Source organism: Triturus cristatus, chromosome 2_1 (genome assembly GCF_964204655.1).
Source record: "Triturus cristatus chromosome 2_1, aTriCri1.1, whole genome shotgun sequence".
NCBI lineage: Eukaryota > Metazoa > Chordata > Amphibia > Caudata > Salamandridae > Triturus > Triturus cristatus.
Window position 1 is genome coordinate 404,910,769 of NC_140581.1, and position 15,716 is coordinate 404,926,484.

Below are 15,716 nucleotides of genomic sequence, written 5' to 3' on the forward strand. Positions count from 1 at the left end.
ATCCCAGATTGTGGATGGATCTGGATGACTACAAAATGGCAGGCAACTACTTCCTGTGATGTATTTGCTGCCTCCCACTCCCTGTAAAACATTTCCTGTATGGAAAAATATGTTCCGGGTCATTTTCGGAATTTGCGGCCAAAAAGCGGAAGCTCCGATTACGGAGCGTACGGCCCGTGTGCGGAAACGCCGATCACGCGGCGTACGGCCCGTGTGCGGACCTCCCGCTCCGGAACCGGAAACTGCGTTTACGGGCCGTAAACTCCGAAAATGACCCGGAACACATAATTTCATTCAGGAAATGTTTTACAGGAAGTGGGAGGCAGGAAATACATCACAGGAAATAGTTTGCTGCCATTTTGTGTTCATTCTGAGTCATCCTCTATCACAGACAGATCCTCTGACATCCTGCTGCTCTCATCCTTCTTATTATCCCCATAATGGCTGAGGGTTACGAAGAGAAGGCACCCCCTTTCACTGAAAGTGAGTTGGACATCTTGGCTGAGGGGGTGCTGGCCAAATTTTCTCAGCTATATGGGGACCCTGAACACCAGCTGAGCAATGCAGCCCGGGCCAGGCTGTGGGCCAACATCGCCGAACGCTGCAGTGCAGTGGGAGTCCACACCAGGCGTGCGAGGGCATGCCGCAAGCGCTGGGAGGACCTAAAACGGTGGGCCCGGCACAAGGCTGAGGAGCTGGTGGGCCAGTCTTCCCAGCACCATGTGCATCGTCCTCGCCTATCCCCACTGTACAGGAGGGTCCTGCGATCAGCTTGGCCGACCCTCCATGCTCAGCTGGAGGAGCAGGAGCAGCAGGGACATGGTAAGTGCATCATATGCTAAATGTGTCTGGGAGTATGATGTGAGTGAAACAGTGCTGTACCATTGTGTGTCCGATGCCTCCATTCACAGATTCCGTGTCCATGCAGCAGTAACCAAGCTTAAAAAGGCACACTGTGGCATATGGACTGTACAGGGCAGAGTGCATTTTGGGAGTTGGAGTCTCGCCATGACAACTGGCTAAATGAGCCATATTTGTGCATTTGGACTGAAATCAGCTCTTCCCGCACCACTACAATTGGCACTAGGAAATCATGTGTGCATTGGATGAGCAATGGTACAGACACTGTCCTGTGTGCGCATGGCAGGCCAAAGGGTATTGGATGCTATGACTTGCATAGCATTTTTAGAGTGTGGGTTCCAATTGTGACAAAACATCATGTGGCATGGAGTCAAGACAGACTTTGACATCCTTTCATCACTCTTAAGCGCTTCTAAATTTACAAGGGGTGTTCACTGACAGACGTCTCAGCCTCAGTGGCCTGTTTCACATGTACAGGTAGCTATCACTAAATTCCCCCAGTGTTCAGCGGTGTACAGCATTACCATATCAGTCACCAAAGCCAATATGTGCCACTGGATTGTCAGTACATGTGTGGGGACAGCCAAAGGCTAGACTCACAATTTGGCTACAGAAATAGGCCAGAGCCTCAGTGCATGTGTGACCCACATTCGCCACTTGTTGTGTCCCATACAATGCTACAAAGCAGATGACACTTGTCCAGACCTTAAATAGCTGCGACTCCCTATGAATGGCCATAATCTGAGATTCTGGACTTCATGTTCTCCATTGGTGGACTGCTTTTGGAACCTACACATGTAGCTGTGGCAGGACACACAGATCCCTAGAATGCCAGGTTGAGGGTTGGCCAATACAGTCGTGTAAGCCACACACATCCACGTGAGATGGCCATGTCAGACTCAATCCAGGACCTGACGGTGAACATACACGTAATGTCAGCTCATAGACACTGACAACTATTGAGTGTGATCAGAGGAAAATAAGTCTGACCTTGGATCCTATGAATGTGTCTCGTCCTGCATGACACAAACATAACATTCGGATTTTGCTTACATTTCAGCAGGCACAGCTGGCGGAACAGAAGGGCAGCAGGACCTGGTCCGGAGCAAGAGGCCACCAGTTCGGCGGCGGCTACACCCACTTTCCACCAGCGAGGAAGAGGAGGATGAGGAGGGACCCTCAACATCAAGAGGCAAGGGGATTGCGCCCACCCAGACTGACAAGGGACACCCTGATGCTGGTGCCACATCCCAGGTGGAGGCTGCAGACATTGATTGGGGGGGGGGTGAACACGACACCTCGGACCATGAGGTGTTGGAGAGCAACTCTCCTCAGGATTCTTCACCTGTGGTCCCTGAAAAGGTGTCCTCGGGGCAGGCCAACAAACAATCTGGGCCTGCCATCAGCCCCTCCCTACCTCTAGAGTTCCCCATTCCATCGGGGGACCCAGCTGCATCCCCTGCAACCAGTCCCCCTCATCGTAGCCGCCAGCTCCCCAACATCATTGGCTCCGGACCTCAGGCACCACATCCCTCCTCTTCCCCCCAGGCCCCTCCCGGTGTTGTTCCTCCTGTGGCTGTGCCAGTGGACCTGATGTGGATGTGTGAGGGTCAGCCAGACATGTCCGCTCGCATCGCGCTACAAGTGTGTATGGAGGTACGCATGATGCGAGAGGACATGCTCCGATGTATGGCCACCCTCACCACCGCCATCAATTCACTGCCCGCAGCCATGTCGTCTGTTGTCTCCCCAATCCCTTCCCATACCACTGTCAATGTCTCCCCCTGTCCATTGCCCCACACTGTTTCCCCCCGTACTCCTCGTGTGGCACGAACCCAAGTGGTGCCTGTTCCTGCACCCGCCAGACGTGTGCCTGCATCGGACTCTGAGGATCTGGACATTGTGGTCCTAGAGGATGACCAGAAGGACACTTGACTTTAGACGTGAACAACTATTTCATTTTCCCCTTGTAAATAGACTGTTTTCCCTGACGCTCCCTGACGTGTCATATTTTTTTTGCCCCACCCCAATCCAGGTTCACATCTCCCTCTGCATTAAGATCTTCATTTGTTTTCCTTTCTCCCTTCCAAACGGACGGTTGTTCTTATGTACCTTCTCAAAATACAATTTGGAATACTCATAACTTCCACTTGTTTAACTTCATTCTGAATGTCTGGTTCTGAATATGGACACATATTTGATGGGTCATCTGCTATGCACATAATGGCTGGTTGCAACGATGGGTCACACTTGTAACTGTGTCACACACACACATACCTTCTCACATCTCCAGGCCACCTGCAACGTTACACAGGACATGATACACAACAGATGATTAGTTTTGGTAGGTGTTTATTTGGTGCACACACAAACACGTGATCACATTGTCCCGGGTTCCTGTCACTGGTGAGTGCGACGCCGCAATTTGGGGGGGGATGACCGCTCCGAGTGCTCAGGTCTGGCTCGCCGCCTACGTGGAGGTGGGTACTGTCCAAGGGACTGTCCAGGGTCATCCACATGTGCTGTGGCAGATGGTGTTTGCACACTTGATGGCTGTACAGGTGGTGGTGGTGGTTGTGCAGGTGGCGGGTGTGACAGTACAGGTGGTGGTGGTGGTGGTTGTGCAGGTGGCGGGTGTGACTGTACAGGTGGTGGTGGTGGTGGTTGTGCAGGTGGCGGGTGTGACAGTACAGGTGGTGTTGGTGGTGGTTGTGCAGGTGGCGGGTGTGACTGTACAGGGGGTGGTGGTGGTGGTTGTGCAGGTGGCGGGTGTGACAGTACAGGTGGTGGTGGTGGTGGTTGTGCAGGTGGCGGGTGTGACTGTACAGGTGGTGGTGTTGGTGGTGGTTGTGCAGGTGGCGGGAGTGACTGTACAGGTGGGGATGGTTGTGCAGGTGGCGGGAGTGACTGTACAGGGGGTGGTGTTGGGAGTGCCAGTTCAGCCCGCTGGTGTGGATGTCTCCCTTCGCTGTGTTGGTGTGCAGTTGGTACAGGTGTGGGGATGTGCTGTCCTGTGGGCAGATATGATGGCTCCCCTCCCTGCGTTGACCGTGAAGGGAAAGGTTGGCTCACTCTCAAAATGCCCTCCATCATCTTCATGGCCAAGGCATGATGTCTTGCACTCTCGTCCCTCTGGATGGATAGCATGTCTTGCATATTTCTGGACATGTCCTGCCAAGTCCTATCCATCCTATCCAACACTTGGCTCAGCCTCTCCACCGCCTGAGGGAAGTGGACCATGTCCTGCAGGGAGTCCGACATGGTGGACAGGGTAGCCCCTATGGCACTAATGTCCTGCCTCACATCGCTCTGCTGTTGGAAGAAGTCCTGCTCCCACTGGTCATCACAGCCAGGTGCAGGCCCTCTCTGCAGCTGTCTGCCATGGATGGGATGTGCAGGTCCTACGGCAGGGGGTGGGGTGGGAGGTGTCAGCCTGTGGGCAGGTGAATGGTGCCCAGGGGATTCCAGCAGCACAACAGGGCTGGTACTACCCCCAGATGGTGGAGAGGCTGGCAGGGATACACTGTCTAGGGAAGAGTGGGTAGGGGAACCACCATGTTGGTCCTGGACGTGAGGACTGTGAGGGAGTGATGTCTGTGTTGTGATGCGTGTGTGCTGTGGCTGGTTTGCTCGAGTCTGGGGACAGGCCATGGCATGCCTGGAAGGAGGCGGAGGGACGTTGCTTGGCAGAGGAGTTGATGCCCTGACCGATTTAGCCAGTCTGGCACGATATCGCGCATTGCCATCTTCATCGTCAGACATGTAGTCCTCATCATCCACCAAGCAGAGGTCCTCAGGATATTCTTCCTCCTCCTCCTGAGCAGTGCTTGCAGCCGACATGACAGCTTGGAGGATCAGGGGATTCTCCCCTCTGATTCCACGTCGGCCCGCACTGGTCATAGGCCTGTCATCCTCGTCATCAGCATCCCCTGGAACAGAGGTTGCAACCGTATTAGGGATTGACCTTGTATGACATGTGGTGCAAAACAAGGGTTTGTATCAACTGTACTTTGCATCAACAGATGAGGATCATGTGACCTGTGTAGGGTACCACCACAAATGACAGCTCACACCATAGCACTGAGGGGTTACACAGATACAGGCAAACTCACCAGCTCCAGCCACAACTCTCTGTCCCTTGGTGTTCCCCCCTAGTGTCACCTGCTGGACCTGTCTCCTCACGGGCCTAGCTGTCCCTGAACCAGCAGCTGTAGAGGGAAGTGACAACATTCTCAATTATCTGCATCACCAATTGTCAGACAGGCACATGACACTCCTGATTTGTATTTCACTTTGTACACAACTGCTGATTACATGCAGAGGGGAATCAGGATCTCTGTCATGGCTTTGGAGTCGAAGCCAGTGACACACCTCATGCTAGAATTACCTGGAGGACGGCTGCGCGAGGGTTGGATGTCATGCAGTCCCCGGGATGGTGCATGCTGCTGGGGTGTAATCTGGTCAGCATCTGTGATAAGACATACAGGTCTATATTTTGCAAGAAGAGATGGTAGCTCTGAGCCAACATGTCATTCACAATGACTATTTGTGGGTAATCCAGAACTATGTGCAGCATGTTTAGCTCCTGAACTTTACATTTGGGCACCTGCTCACATCCAGCAGTTGCCAGCCGTTCCCTCCACACAGCAGTGACATCAATCAGATGACACATCAACAGATACCTCATGCTAGAATTACCTGAGGGACGGCTGCGCGAGGGGTGAACAGCTGCAGCCAGGATGTCATTGAGTGCCCGGGATGGTGCACGCTGCTGGGGTGTAATCCGGTCAGCATCTGTGATAAGACATACAGGTCTATATTTTGCAAGAAGAGATGGTAGCTCTGAGCCAACATGTCATTCTCAATGACCATTTGTGGGTAATCCAGAACGATGTGCAGCATGTTTAGCTCCTGAACTTTACATTTAGGCACCTGCTCACATGCAGCAGTTGCCAGCCGTTCCCTCCACACAGCAGTGACATCAATAAGATGACACATCAACAGACACCTCATGCTAGAATTACCTGAAGGGCGACTGCGTGAGGGTTGGATGTCATACAGTCCCCGGGATGGTGCACGCTGCTGGTGTGTAATCTGGTCAGCATCTGTGATAAGACATACAGGTCTATATTTTGCAAGAAGAGATGGTAGCTCTGAGCCAACATGTCATTCTCAATGACCATTTGTGGGTAATCCAGAACGATGTGCAGCATGTTTAGCTCCTGAACTTTACATTTGGGCACCTGCTCACATGCAGCAGTTGCCAGCCGTTCCCTCCACACAGCAGTGACATCAATCAGATGACACATCAACAGACACCTCATGCTAGAATTACCTGAAGGACGGCTGCGCGAGGGTTGGATGTCATACAGTCCCCGGGATGGTGCACGCTGCTGGTGTGTAATCTGGTCAGCATCTGTGATAAGACATACAGGTCTATATTTTGCAAGAAGAGATGGTAGCTCTGAGCCAACATGTCATTCTCAATGACCATTTGTGGGTAATCCAGAACGATGTGCAGCATGTTTAGCTCCTGAACTTTACATTTGGGCACCTGCTCACATCCAGCAGGTGCCAGCCGTTCCCTCCACACAGCAGTGACATCAATAAGATGACACATCAACAGACACCTCATGCTAGAATTACCTGAAGGACGGCTGCGCGAGGGTTGGATGTCATACAGTCCCCGGGATGGTGCATGCTGCTGGGGTGTAATCCGGTCAGCATCTGTGATAAGACATACAGGTCTATATTTTGCAAGAAGAGATGGTAGCTCTGAGCCAACATGTCATTCTCAATGACCATTTGTGGGTAATCCAGAACTATGTGCAGCATGTTTAGCTCCTGAACTTTACATTTAGGCACCTGCTCACATGCAGCAGTTGCCAGCCGTTCCCTCCACACAGCAGTGACATCAATCAGATGACACATCAACAGACACACATGTATGAGAAGATGACTGATAGGAAGGGATAAATGACCCGGATTCCTCCCCATTACACTGCTATCACCTTTGCCATTCAGACTTACATATTTCCAGAGTCTCATGTTGTTTGTTGTCAAGTCAGAAAGGGTTTCATGTGTGAGATTTACAATTGTCAGGGACATGATGTTGCTCATTTGTGCTTCCCCACGCATGAAGTCACACATATTTGTATGAGAGAACACAGATGTCTTATGTCCATCCTTTGAGTGTCCTCTCTTTGCGTACTCTATTTCCCAGATCATGGTACTACTTAGCTGACGACGATTGGTGTCTTGTACAGCAGACATCCAAACCTCTTTTGTCAAACACTCACCTATACATGTGAATACAGTAGGAGAGGAGGCAAGCAGAATGCAACATTGCGGATAGGCTGAGAGGCTTTGATGCCTTCTGCCTGCACTGGATTAGCGTGTTGCTCTTCAGCCTAGTCATTTAGCAGGTGTAACTACATGAAGATTCACCTTAGCAGCCCCTACATTCATCTCAAAGGTACACTACTGGCATCAGTGTTGGCCTCAGCCATGCTATTTTCATCATGGTGTTTCCTATCATTGAATTGCAAGCCGGTTGTGTTTTGGTCACTTCATATGACTCATGGTACTATTGAATGTCCATTCTGCACTCACTTGGCATACATTTTGTGTCATCCTTTCATTAGCCACCAGGGTCTGATCTTGCATGGGTTCAAATGCCATATGTGAGCATATTGTGATGCAGGACAACAGTGTTGTAAATGTAATACACATGCAACATACGGCGGACGTGAAAGGCACATTTCTTGAGCAGTCAGCCTGATATATTCTTGGGTTCCCCTCCCTTGGCCCAGCACCGGAACAGTGTGTGGGCCCTGAACAGATGTCACAGCCAACCTTGTAGCAGAAGTCAGTGTGTGTCTTTGATTCTGGGAGGACCTCGTTGTACCTACAATGATAAGTGTGTTTTGCTACTTAACATTCCGGCAGCCACATGTGATGCACTAGATTTCTGGCACAAAGGATGAGCACAAGCAGTTGTGGGCACCAGCGTAGCATTAGTGTGTTATACGTAATATCATGATTGCTCCCACATTACTTCGAATGGGCCCACTACCTGGATGCAACCAATATCACAATGACATGTCTACGGATCATGATGTGAGGTCCACTATCGTGTTTTGTTGATGGCCAACCCAGAAGCCAGACAATGTAAGTGGTACATGACCAGCTGTGTGGACTGGGCATTTGATCTATATTGGAAACATTCAAAGTTGGACAGTGTATGCATTGTCAATACTGATGACCCTGGGATCTCACTTGTTCAACATTGCCATATTTCAGTCAATTACTTTGATTGCTTACGTCTACAGACACCATTACAACATAGTGGGGACACCCTTTTGAGTAGTTGTGGCACTCGATGACAGGATTGGATTCCCAGGTCTGGTCCTGTTGCTGTAAAACATGTCATGTTCAGCAATTACGAAGGTTTGATGAGCCAAGACATGTAATATATTGTCTTCAGCTGTTCACAATTATAATTATCTAAAGGTGGATGTCCATTGACTACTCCAATAGTAATGCAGCGATTTGTACATCTCTGGTTGACTTTCATATGTGGGCACTACATGTCCCTCTGTCACTCCTGGCAATGCATGCATTTTGACCATCTCCTGGCCACTTTGACTTACCAGTCGGTGAGGGTGTACGGTGGCGATGCCTCCCAGTAGATGCAGGGACCTCCGCTACGGCAGTTGTCTGTGCTCTGGCTGAATGTGTCAATGGGTGAGAAGAGAGAAAACTAAACATCTGGAATATGTGCTGGTGGAACATTTCTGTGATTTCCCCATTTCTTCTGCATGCTAACAGTGTTTTGCAGTACTGCTGCTGACTGGGCAGGTAGGAGCAGTGGTGCATTGGGGTCGTAGTGGCGTGGCAGGGTGGGAAATTTACAACAGAATAGGTGTCTGACTTTTGGACCAGATGGTTCTCTCACCTTCTGCTTTGTGCTTTCAGCTTGCACGGGGTGATTTACTTCATAGAGATTTAGTGGCATGTTTCCACGCCCCTTGTAATACATTAACACCGCAGTTGCGTCACTTCTGTGTCACAGCGGTGGGGTAATACAGGTGACACATTTGGACGTATTCCCAATTTTTTTTATTTATTTTTTATTTATTTATTTTTTTTAAATTTTTATTGAGGATTCATGTTACACTATAGCAACATTTTGACTAAATAAGAAAGCTGAATGAGGTATAAGCAAATTACAAAAATAGCCAAAACAAAATAAATAAAAAAACAAATATGGATGAAGCAAGAACAAGGCATGTAGAAGTCGGTTGACGAATTACATTTCTAGTGTCTAATTGAGATTGGAGGTTGTAAATCATAGAATGATGTGGCGTCGATGTGGATCTAGAAGTTAAGATACATATAGTAAAACAAAGAGCCATCTGCCACAATCAGAGGAAGAAAGAGAGCGAGAAGGAACGTATAGCTAATGAAGATATAAATATTAGAAGCCAGACGTAGCTATATTCTGAAAATCAGTAAGATTATGACAATCTACTAGTGCGCCAGGCAGCCACTGGTGCCCAAATCTTCAACCCCAATTCTCTTGATTTTTTCCCCTTAAGTTGATACAGAGCCGCCTCCACATTATGTATACCTAGAAATCTGGATAACCACATTTGAAATGTTGGGGCCTGTGTATCTTTCCAAGCTGCTGAGATTAAGGTTCTGAGTACAGCAGTTGAGATGAAAATTAGGGCTTCAGACTTATTCCCAATGTTATGCATCTATGTTGATGCCTCACGGTGTGCGGGCCTGCGCAACATTAAACATGCATCAGCTGTGATTTTGCAGGGTGTGTGTTTATTTGGTGATGCCTCGTACAAGTGATGCATTGTAATTGACGGCATTTCACGTAGTCACTTTTCATAGGGTGTTGCCATGCAAACTTAAACCAGCTTGACGCACCTGTAATGAGTTGCCCTGAGCGTTAGGTGTAGGCGGTCCATGGACATAGTTGGAGTTGCGTCACACTTGCGACACTACTCCAGCAGAGCATCCCCCTGATGCCATCAGTTGCGACACCCATCTGACTATCCCAGCGCCACAGTGCACCGCATTGTCAATGTGACGCATCCGCGGTTGCACAAGAGTTGGATTGGGTGTGGCATTGTTACTGGGGCATCTCTGCTGTAATTTGTCAATTGCTACTTAGCATGCTGGTGTATTAATGCAACTGGACAGTGGCCATGTTTTCAGGAGTGGAGGAGGGATTTGCCATTTCCATCCCTAAGGATTGTGGGACTTGTAGTGCTACATACAGAGGGTGACACAGGAGTCTGTGACTTACGGATTAATTAATACACTTTGGACTACTTCCTTATTCACACTGACAGTGCAACACAGACCTTCTATTCATGCACTTTCACTTTTCATCCCACTTACCTGGTACCACGTAGCGGACGTCACTGACAGGCAGCCCATGGACCAAGTGGGGGTGTATGGTCGTCAGGATGTCCTCCTCCTGTGTGGTGAGGCGGATGCGTGGTCCAGATTGTGCGGCTGGGAGGATCTGTTGTAATTCCATCCTGGCGTATTTATCCTTTACCCTCAGCCGCTCATCCTGCCATTTCTTTTTGACGTCCTGCACAGTGCGCCTGTCCTCCCCCAATGCTGTGACAGCAGTGGCTAATTGCTGCCACAGGGCTGCCTTCTGGCTCCCACTGGTGCAGTAGGGTGGGAGTCCATAGAGGCGTTTATGGTGCCTCACAATGAACTCCACAAGCATGGTGGTCTCCTCTGCTGTGAAGTTCCGCTTTCTCTTCATGAACTCCATTTTCTTGGCCGGTCTCTGCTTGGAAATCCAAACTGCGTGTGACCAAACCGGTGCCTTCACTGTGTGCTGCTTTTAAATGTTTTTTGCTGCTGGTCAATCTGTGTTAATTGGCTTCAGCTGGATCATGGTGGGGGATGGTAGGCACTAGCAACATGATGGCTAACTGGAGCTGTTGGCTGGGATTGGCTGGAGTGCGTCAGCTGATGCATGGTGGGGGATGGTAGGGACTTGAACAGGTGTTTCCCCTTGGCTCAAATGATCAATGGCAACAGTGATGTAGTCTGGTCCCAATTCTGATGTTCCGGCCCGAGAGCGGAATTTCCGGCCCGAGAGCGGAATTCCCGGCCCGAGAACGGAATTTCCGCCCTTAAAGCGGAGTTTCCGGCCCGCATGCGGGCTTCCCGCTCCGGGCCCGGAAACTCGGCTCCGGGTGCGGAAAATCCGGCCCGGGTGCGGACGTAAGTTTAGTGGTCGTAAATGGATTCTGTGAATAGCAAAAGTCCTAAGTTCATTTTGTGAATCGCAAAAGTAGTAAGTTCATTCTGTGAATACCAGAAGTACTAGGTGCATTCTGTGAATACCAGAATGGTACTAAGTTTAGGATTTAGTCTTAAGTTTGTTCTGTGAATCGGGCCCCTAGATTTTACAATAGAGAAAGCCTATTGGAGACTAATAAAAAGAGAAAGGACAATGCAATTAATAGAATTGTGTTTGTTTCACAATATTCTAATATGAGCAACAAAATAAAAAATATAGTGAACAGAAATTGGAAAATTTTAAACCACGAAGCCAACAAGACATTGGAAAAACCTTTGTTTTCATTTAGACGTAACAAGACTATTCGTAATTCCCTGGTAAAGACTTACAAACAGACAAACAATATCCAAAACAATCTGACAGGAGAGATAGCAAAGGGCAACTACAAATGCGGGACCTGTTCGATCTGCCCACAGTGCATTGAAACAAAAAATATAATGCATAATAACAAACAGATATGGGCTAAATCTTTAAACAACTGCCGCAGCAAAAATGTTATCTATCTCCTTATATGTCCCTGCGGCTTAGGATACGTAGGGGAGACAGGTAGGGAACTTCGCACCCGCCTGGTGGAACACAAATCAGCAATCAGGAATAAGAAACAAAAAGCTCCGCTAACGGACCATTATGAACAAATGAAACATGAATGTAACGAATTCAAATGGTTCATACTAGAGAAGATCAGAATAGATAGGAGAGGAGGAGACTTGAATACTAGAAGAAAACAACGAGAACAGTGGTTCATGTGCTATCTTAACACAGTAGATAGGGGCCTTAACTCAAAAGAAGATTGGATGAGTATCATTACCAGATAGCGGTATGATGACCATCAGATCATATTAAGGTACATGTGGGAAAGCTTGAGTAGGCTCCCTAATAACATTTCCCTCAGTATAGGAGCAATGTAGAGTGATGATAAAGGAGCCATCTTATTCAACCTAGGAATGCGATGTAAAAAGTGGCCACATTATGGATAAAGTTACAAGGAATATGAAAGTGCACCGTATATAACTGTATAAAAAGATCAATTGAAACAACTATTTGAAGGGGCATGATAGAAACACAGTTTATTGTAGAATAATGCGTGAACAAAATGTCCGGGTACTAAGAAATAAAGTTACACACGGACAAAAAAAGAATATACAAACTTGTAACCAATAGCAGGAGATTATGAAAGACAACCAATAGCACTGCAGCTTGCACAAGGGATTCTAAGAGAAGTAGCAAGGTGTTAGGAACAACGACCCAGCATTGGCCGAAACGAGTCACATGGTAGAATGGACCAGAAATAAAGAAAGGCCGATAGGTAGAACAGCGTAAGCAGGACCAAAGACGTTTCCCCGCATTCATGAAACAATCGGCGTGCTCGAGGTAAGATTAATGGTTGAAAGACAACGGGCCGGAATATATTCCATCCCTGAGATAGATTGGGTAATGGGTGGAAAAATAGAAGGAACGCGTGTTCCGGGAGATATACAGTAATCTTTTCCAACCCCTTCATTTTAGGCTATAGGGGGCCAATAATACGAAGGACAATTTATCCATAACGGTCCCGTCTATAAGCCTTTCGCTGATGCAGCTGAGGACAGACTGTACTTAATAAGGACAATGCGGGAGAACAACAGTGCAGAATAAGAAAGGTAGGAATGTATTTGTTTTATCCCTAGTTGTTAATCCACCAAGTACAATATTTGTACAAACATCTATCGGACCAAAGATGTAGTATAAAAATGGTCATGGAAGCAAGGAGGGTAGTACAGAAACCCAAGGGAGGTTTCATATAATCAGAAAAGTTCTCTTCAATCCTTATTTTCAGGACACGGGGTGTATGGTACACGAAGGATTTCACACAGGCTTGATCCCCAAAAGCATCCGAGTTGTACAGACGAATAGAGATTGAATTATAAGAACAATGTCGGCATAATAACGACATCAATAACGTAAGTAGATAGTTATTTTCTTTGTCCCAATTATTACAACTGACAAACGACAATTGGGATATAACCACAGGCATAATCTTTACAGATTAGTAACAAGGCAAAATAGGACTCACAATGTTTCTACTGCATGAAAAGAAGTAGCGTTCAATGAAATACGGATGAAAGGGTGATGTTTCACAATACATGAGACTTTTTAAAATAACAATGGAAACACCAAAAGAGAAAGGGAAAAAAAAGAAGGGTGATATATATGTGGATAATTAGGCCCTAAAATAAGTGGTAAAAATGTTTTTTAAAAACATCTGGTGAGACTAAGATGGTTTAGAGAATACATAATCTAGGAGTACAATTACCAAGGTCCCAGGTGATGAGGAAGGGAAAATAGAAATGAAGAAAATTGCAAATAAATATGAGTTTACATTGGAAACCGGTTTTTCCAAGAAACAATAACAATATTTCTTTCTTAAGACAGGAAAGAAGCATTGAATACCGAGAGAAATCCTCTATCCATGGTCTTGAGGAAGATAGTGGCATAAAATAAAGCCTATCGAAACGCGTCGACGCTTATGAAACACACAATCCACAGAAACGGATACACACTTATAGTGATAAAGAGCTCAAAACATCCCATAAGTGGTTAAAGTCTAGTAGTATTTTTGGATGTGTCAATATATGACAGAGTGTAATGTCTTTTGTATGGTGTGTTTTCTCAGTTATGCGGGTTCATAACGAGGCGTTTTTAATGTAACAATTTGTTCTGTTTACATTTTGATTATTTGCAGTATCAAATGATATCTTAGCTTTTTTGTATTTGTTTATGTTTAAATCAAATATGTTTTTGGGATTAAATCTTCTGCTTAGATCAATGTTAAGTAGGGACTAGAATAGATTGTGTTTTTAATGGTGATGCAGAACATGCTTTATAAATAATAAATGGTAACTATTTTTATAAAAACGTGAGAGTGTGAATATTACATTTTTGAATTACTTAAGTTTGTATATACAGTCAAGGGACTGCTAGTAGACACACACATACGCAACATCCTGGACTCATACCGGCGTGACACCAGAGGCATCAACCAGGTCGTGTCAAGACTCTCCGAGATGCAGGGGACCCTCGATGACATTGAGAACCTGCAGGTCGAGCATCATGCCAGTCATCAACAACACCAAGGACGGATGGAGGCAAGACTGGCTGAGCTCCTGGCAGTGCACAGGGACGTGAGTCAATCACTCCGTCAGATCGCCCAAAGCCTGGCAAACCCTCCCTGTGCCACCAGGCGTAGACCAGCACCAGACACAGGGAGGGAGGAGGAGGAGGATTCATCTGACGGAGCATCCCCAGCATCGTCAAGGCCTGCATCTGAGGGTCCCCGGAGGAAGGTGGGTCGTTCATGGAAAAGACCGTGAGAGTCAGCGGACCATCCCCATCTTCCAGGTCACCTGGCCTGGCACCTGGCCCTCTGGCACAACAGCAGCACCTCATCCAATGACATTCTCTGCCACATGGACTTGCTGGTCACAGTCTGACCAATGATGACCAACACTGTGGTCTGGACTCTGATGACTTCCAATGCCAAGGATACCATCTCCCCCTGTGAACTTTGGATTCTATTCCCCCGGTACAGCACCCAATTGCATCTACCAAACCACTTACCCCACCGTAAATAAATATTTCACTTTGGACATGAAACGTTCCTGTCATTTTGCATCATTCAACGACATATGTGTGTGGAAATGTCAAACTATGGCTGAGTGTTGAACCAACTCCAGCCATCCATACCCTGGGATCAGAGTCTGGTACAGGACACACATGGGTCACAAGGTATCATTCAATGTAGGCATGGAGCACAACACTCACTGTGATGGCCTCTGGCTGCTGAGGGGGGGCTTGCTAAGCTGTGCGGAGAGACCTATTTGGGAGATCATCATCAAGGCGTAGAGGTCATGGCTCATGTGGAGGTTCCCGGGGAGGGAGTCCCAGGTATGTGTGGCCAGGTGGGAGAACAATGTCCTGTATGCTGGAGTACAGTGGATGTGAAGAACTGTCGTACTTTAAAATTTGGGACCGCGTAGGAGGCAGGGCCCTACCCCTGTCTATCCCGGTATTAGCGAACCGCGAATGGTCAATGCGGTATGTACAAGTGCTTTGTGTAACGTTTTAGCTATGAATGCACTATGTATACGTTATTATACATTGACTCCGTGGGTTCCATTTTGTAGCGGTGGCCATCTTATGGTTGCCCTCACATAGGCTATATAGCATGAAGCAAAAACGGGCCTTTTAGAGCACATGTGCCTTTCTTTGACTTTTCTGTGACCTGGGCAGCTTGGCTCCGCCACCCCAGGTCAAACTGGTCTCACGAGTTCCCCGTCCTCTGGCCACCTGTGATTAGCATCAGGGCTTGACACACCATAAAGTCTTTTCATCCTACACAAGCCTCCGGCTAATCTCTTTCACACCTGACTGTTCCTGCTTTGTGGCTTGTTTCCCAAAACAGGAGATGCTCATGTTTATTGGGGCCTATCGATATCTGATGTGGGATCTGAGCCTTGCTGGGTAAATA

At 47.6% G+C, this 15,716-nt stretch overlaps 1 protein-coding gene across 1 annotated transcript; it reads left to right on the top strand.

Annotated features, from left to right (window-relative positions):
• The first annotated feature begins 294 nt into the window (after positions 1-294).
• LOC146865373 (uncharacterized) lies at positions 295-2,902 on the top strand. Its single transcript, XM_085640731.1, has 2 exons — positions 295-822; positions 1,922-2,902. Exons 1-2 carry the CDS (start codon positions 441-443, stop codon positions 2,794-2,796), a joined length of 1,257 nt encoding a protein of 418 aa, XP_085496857.1. The 5' UTR covers positions 295-440; the 3' UTR covers positions 2,797-2,902.
• The last annotated feature ends 12,814 nt before the right edge of the window (positions 2,903-15,716 follow it).

Coding starts and splice junctions, on each gene's coding strand:
- LOC146865373 (XM_085640731.1), top strand. CDS start 441: ATGGCTGAGGGTTACGAAGAGAAGGCACCCCCTTTCACTGAAAGTGAG. Junction 823..1,921: donor GCAGGAGCAGCAGGGACATG/GTAAGTGCATCA, acceptor CTTACATTTCAG/CAGGCACAGCTGGCGGAACA.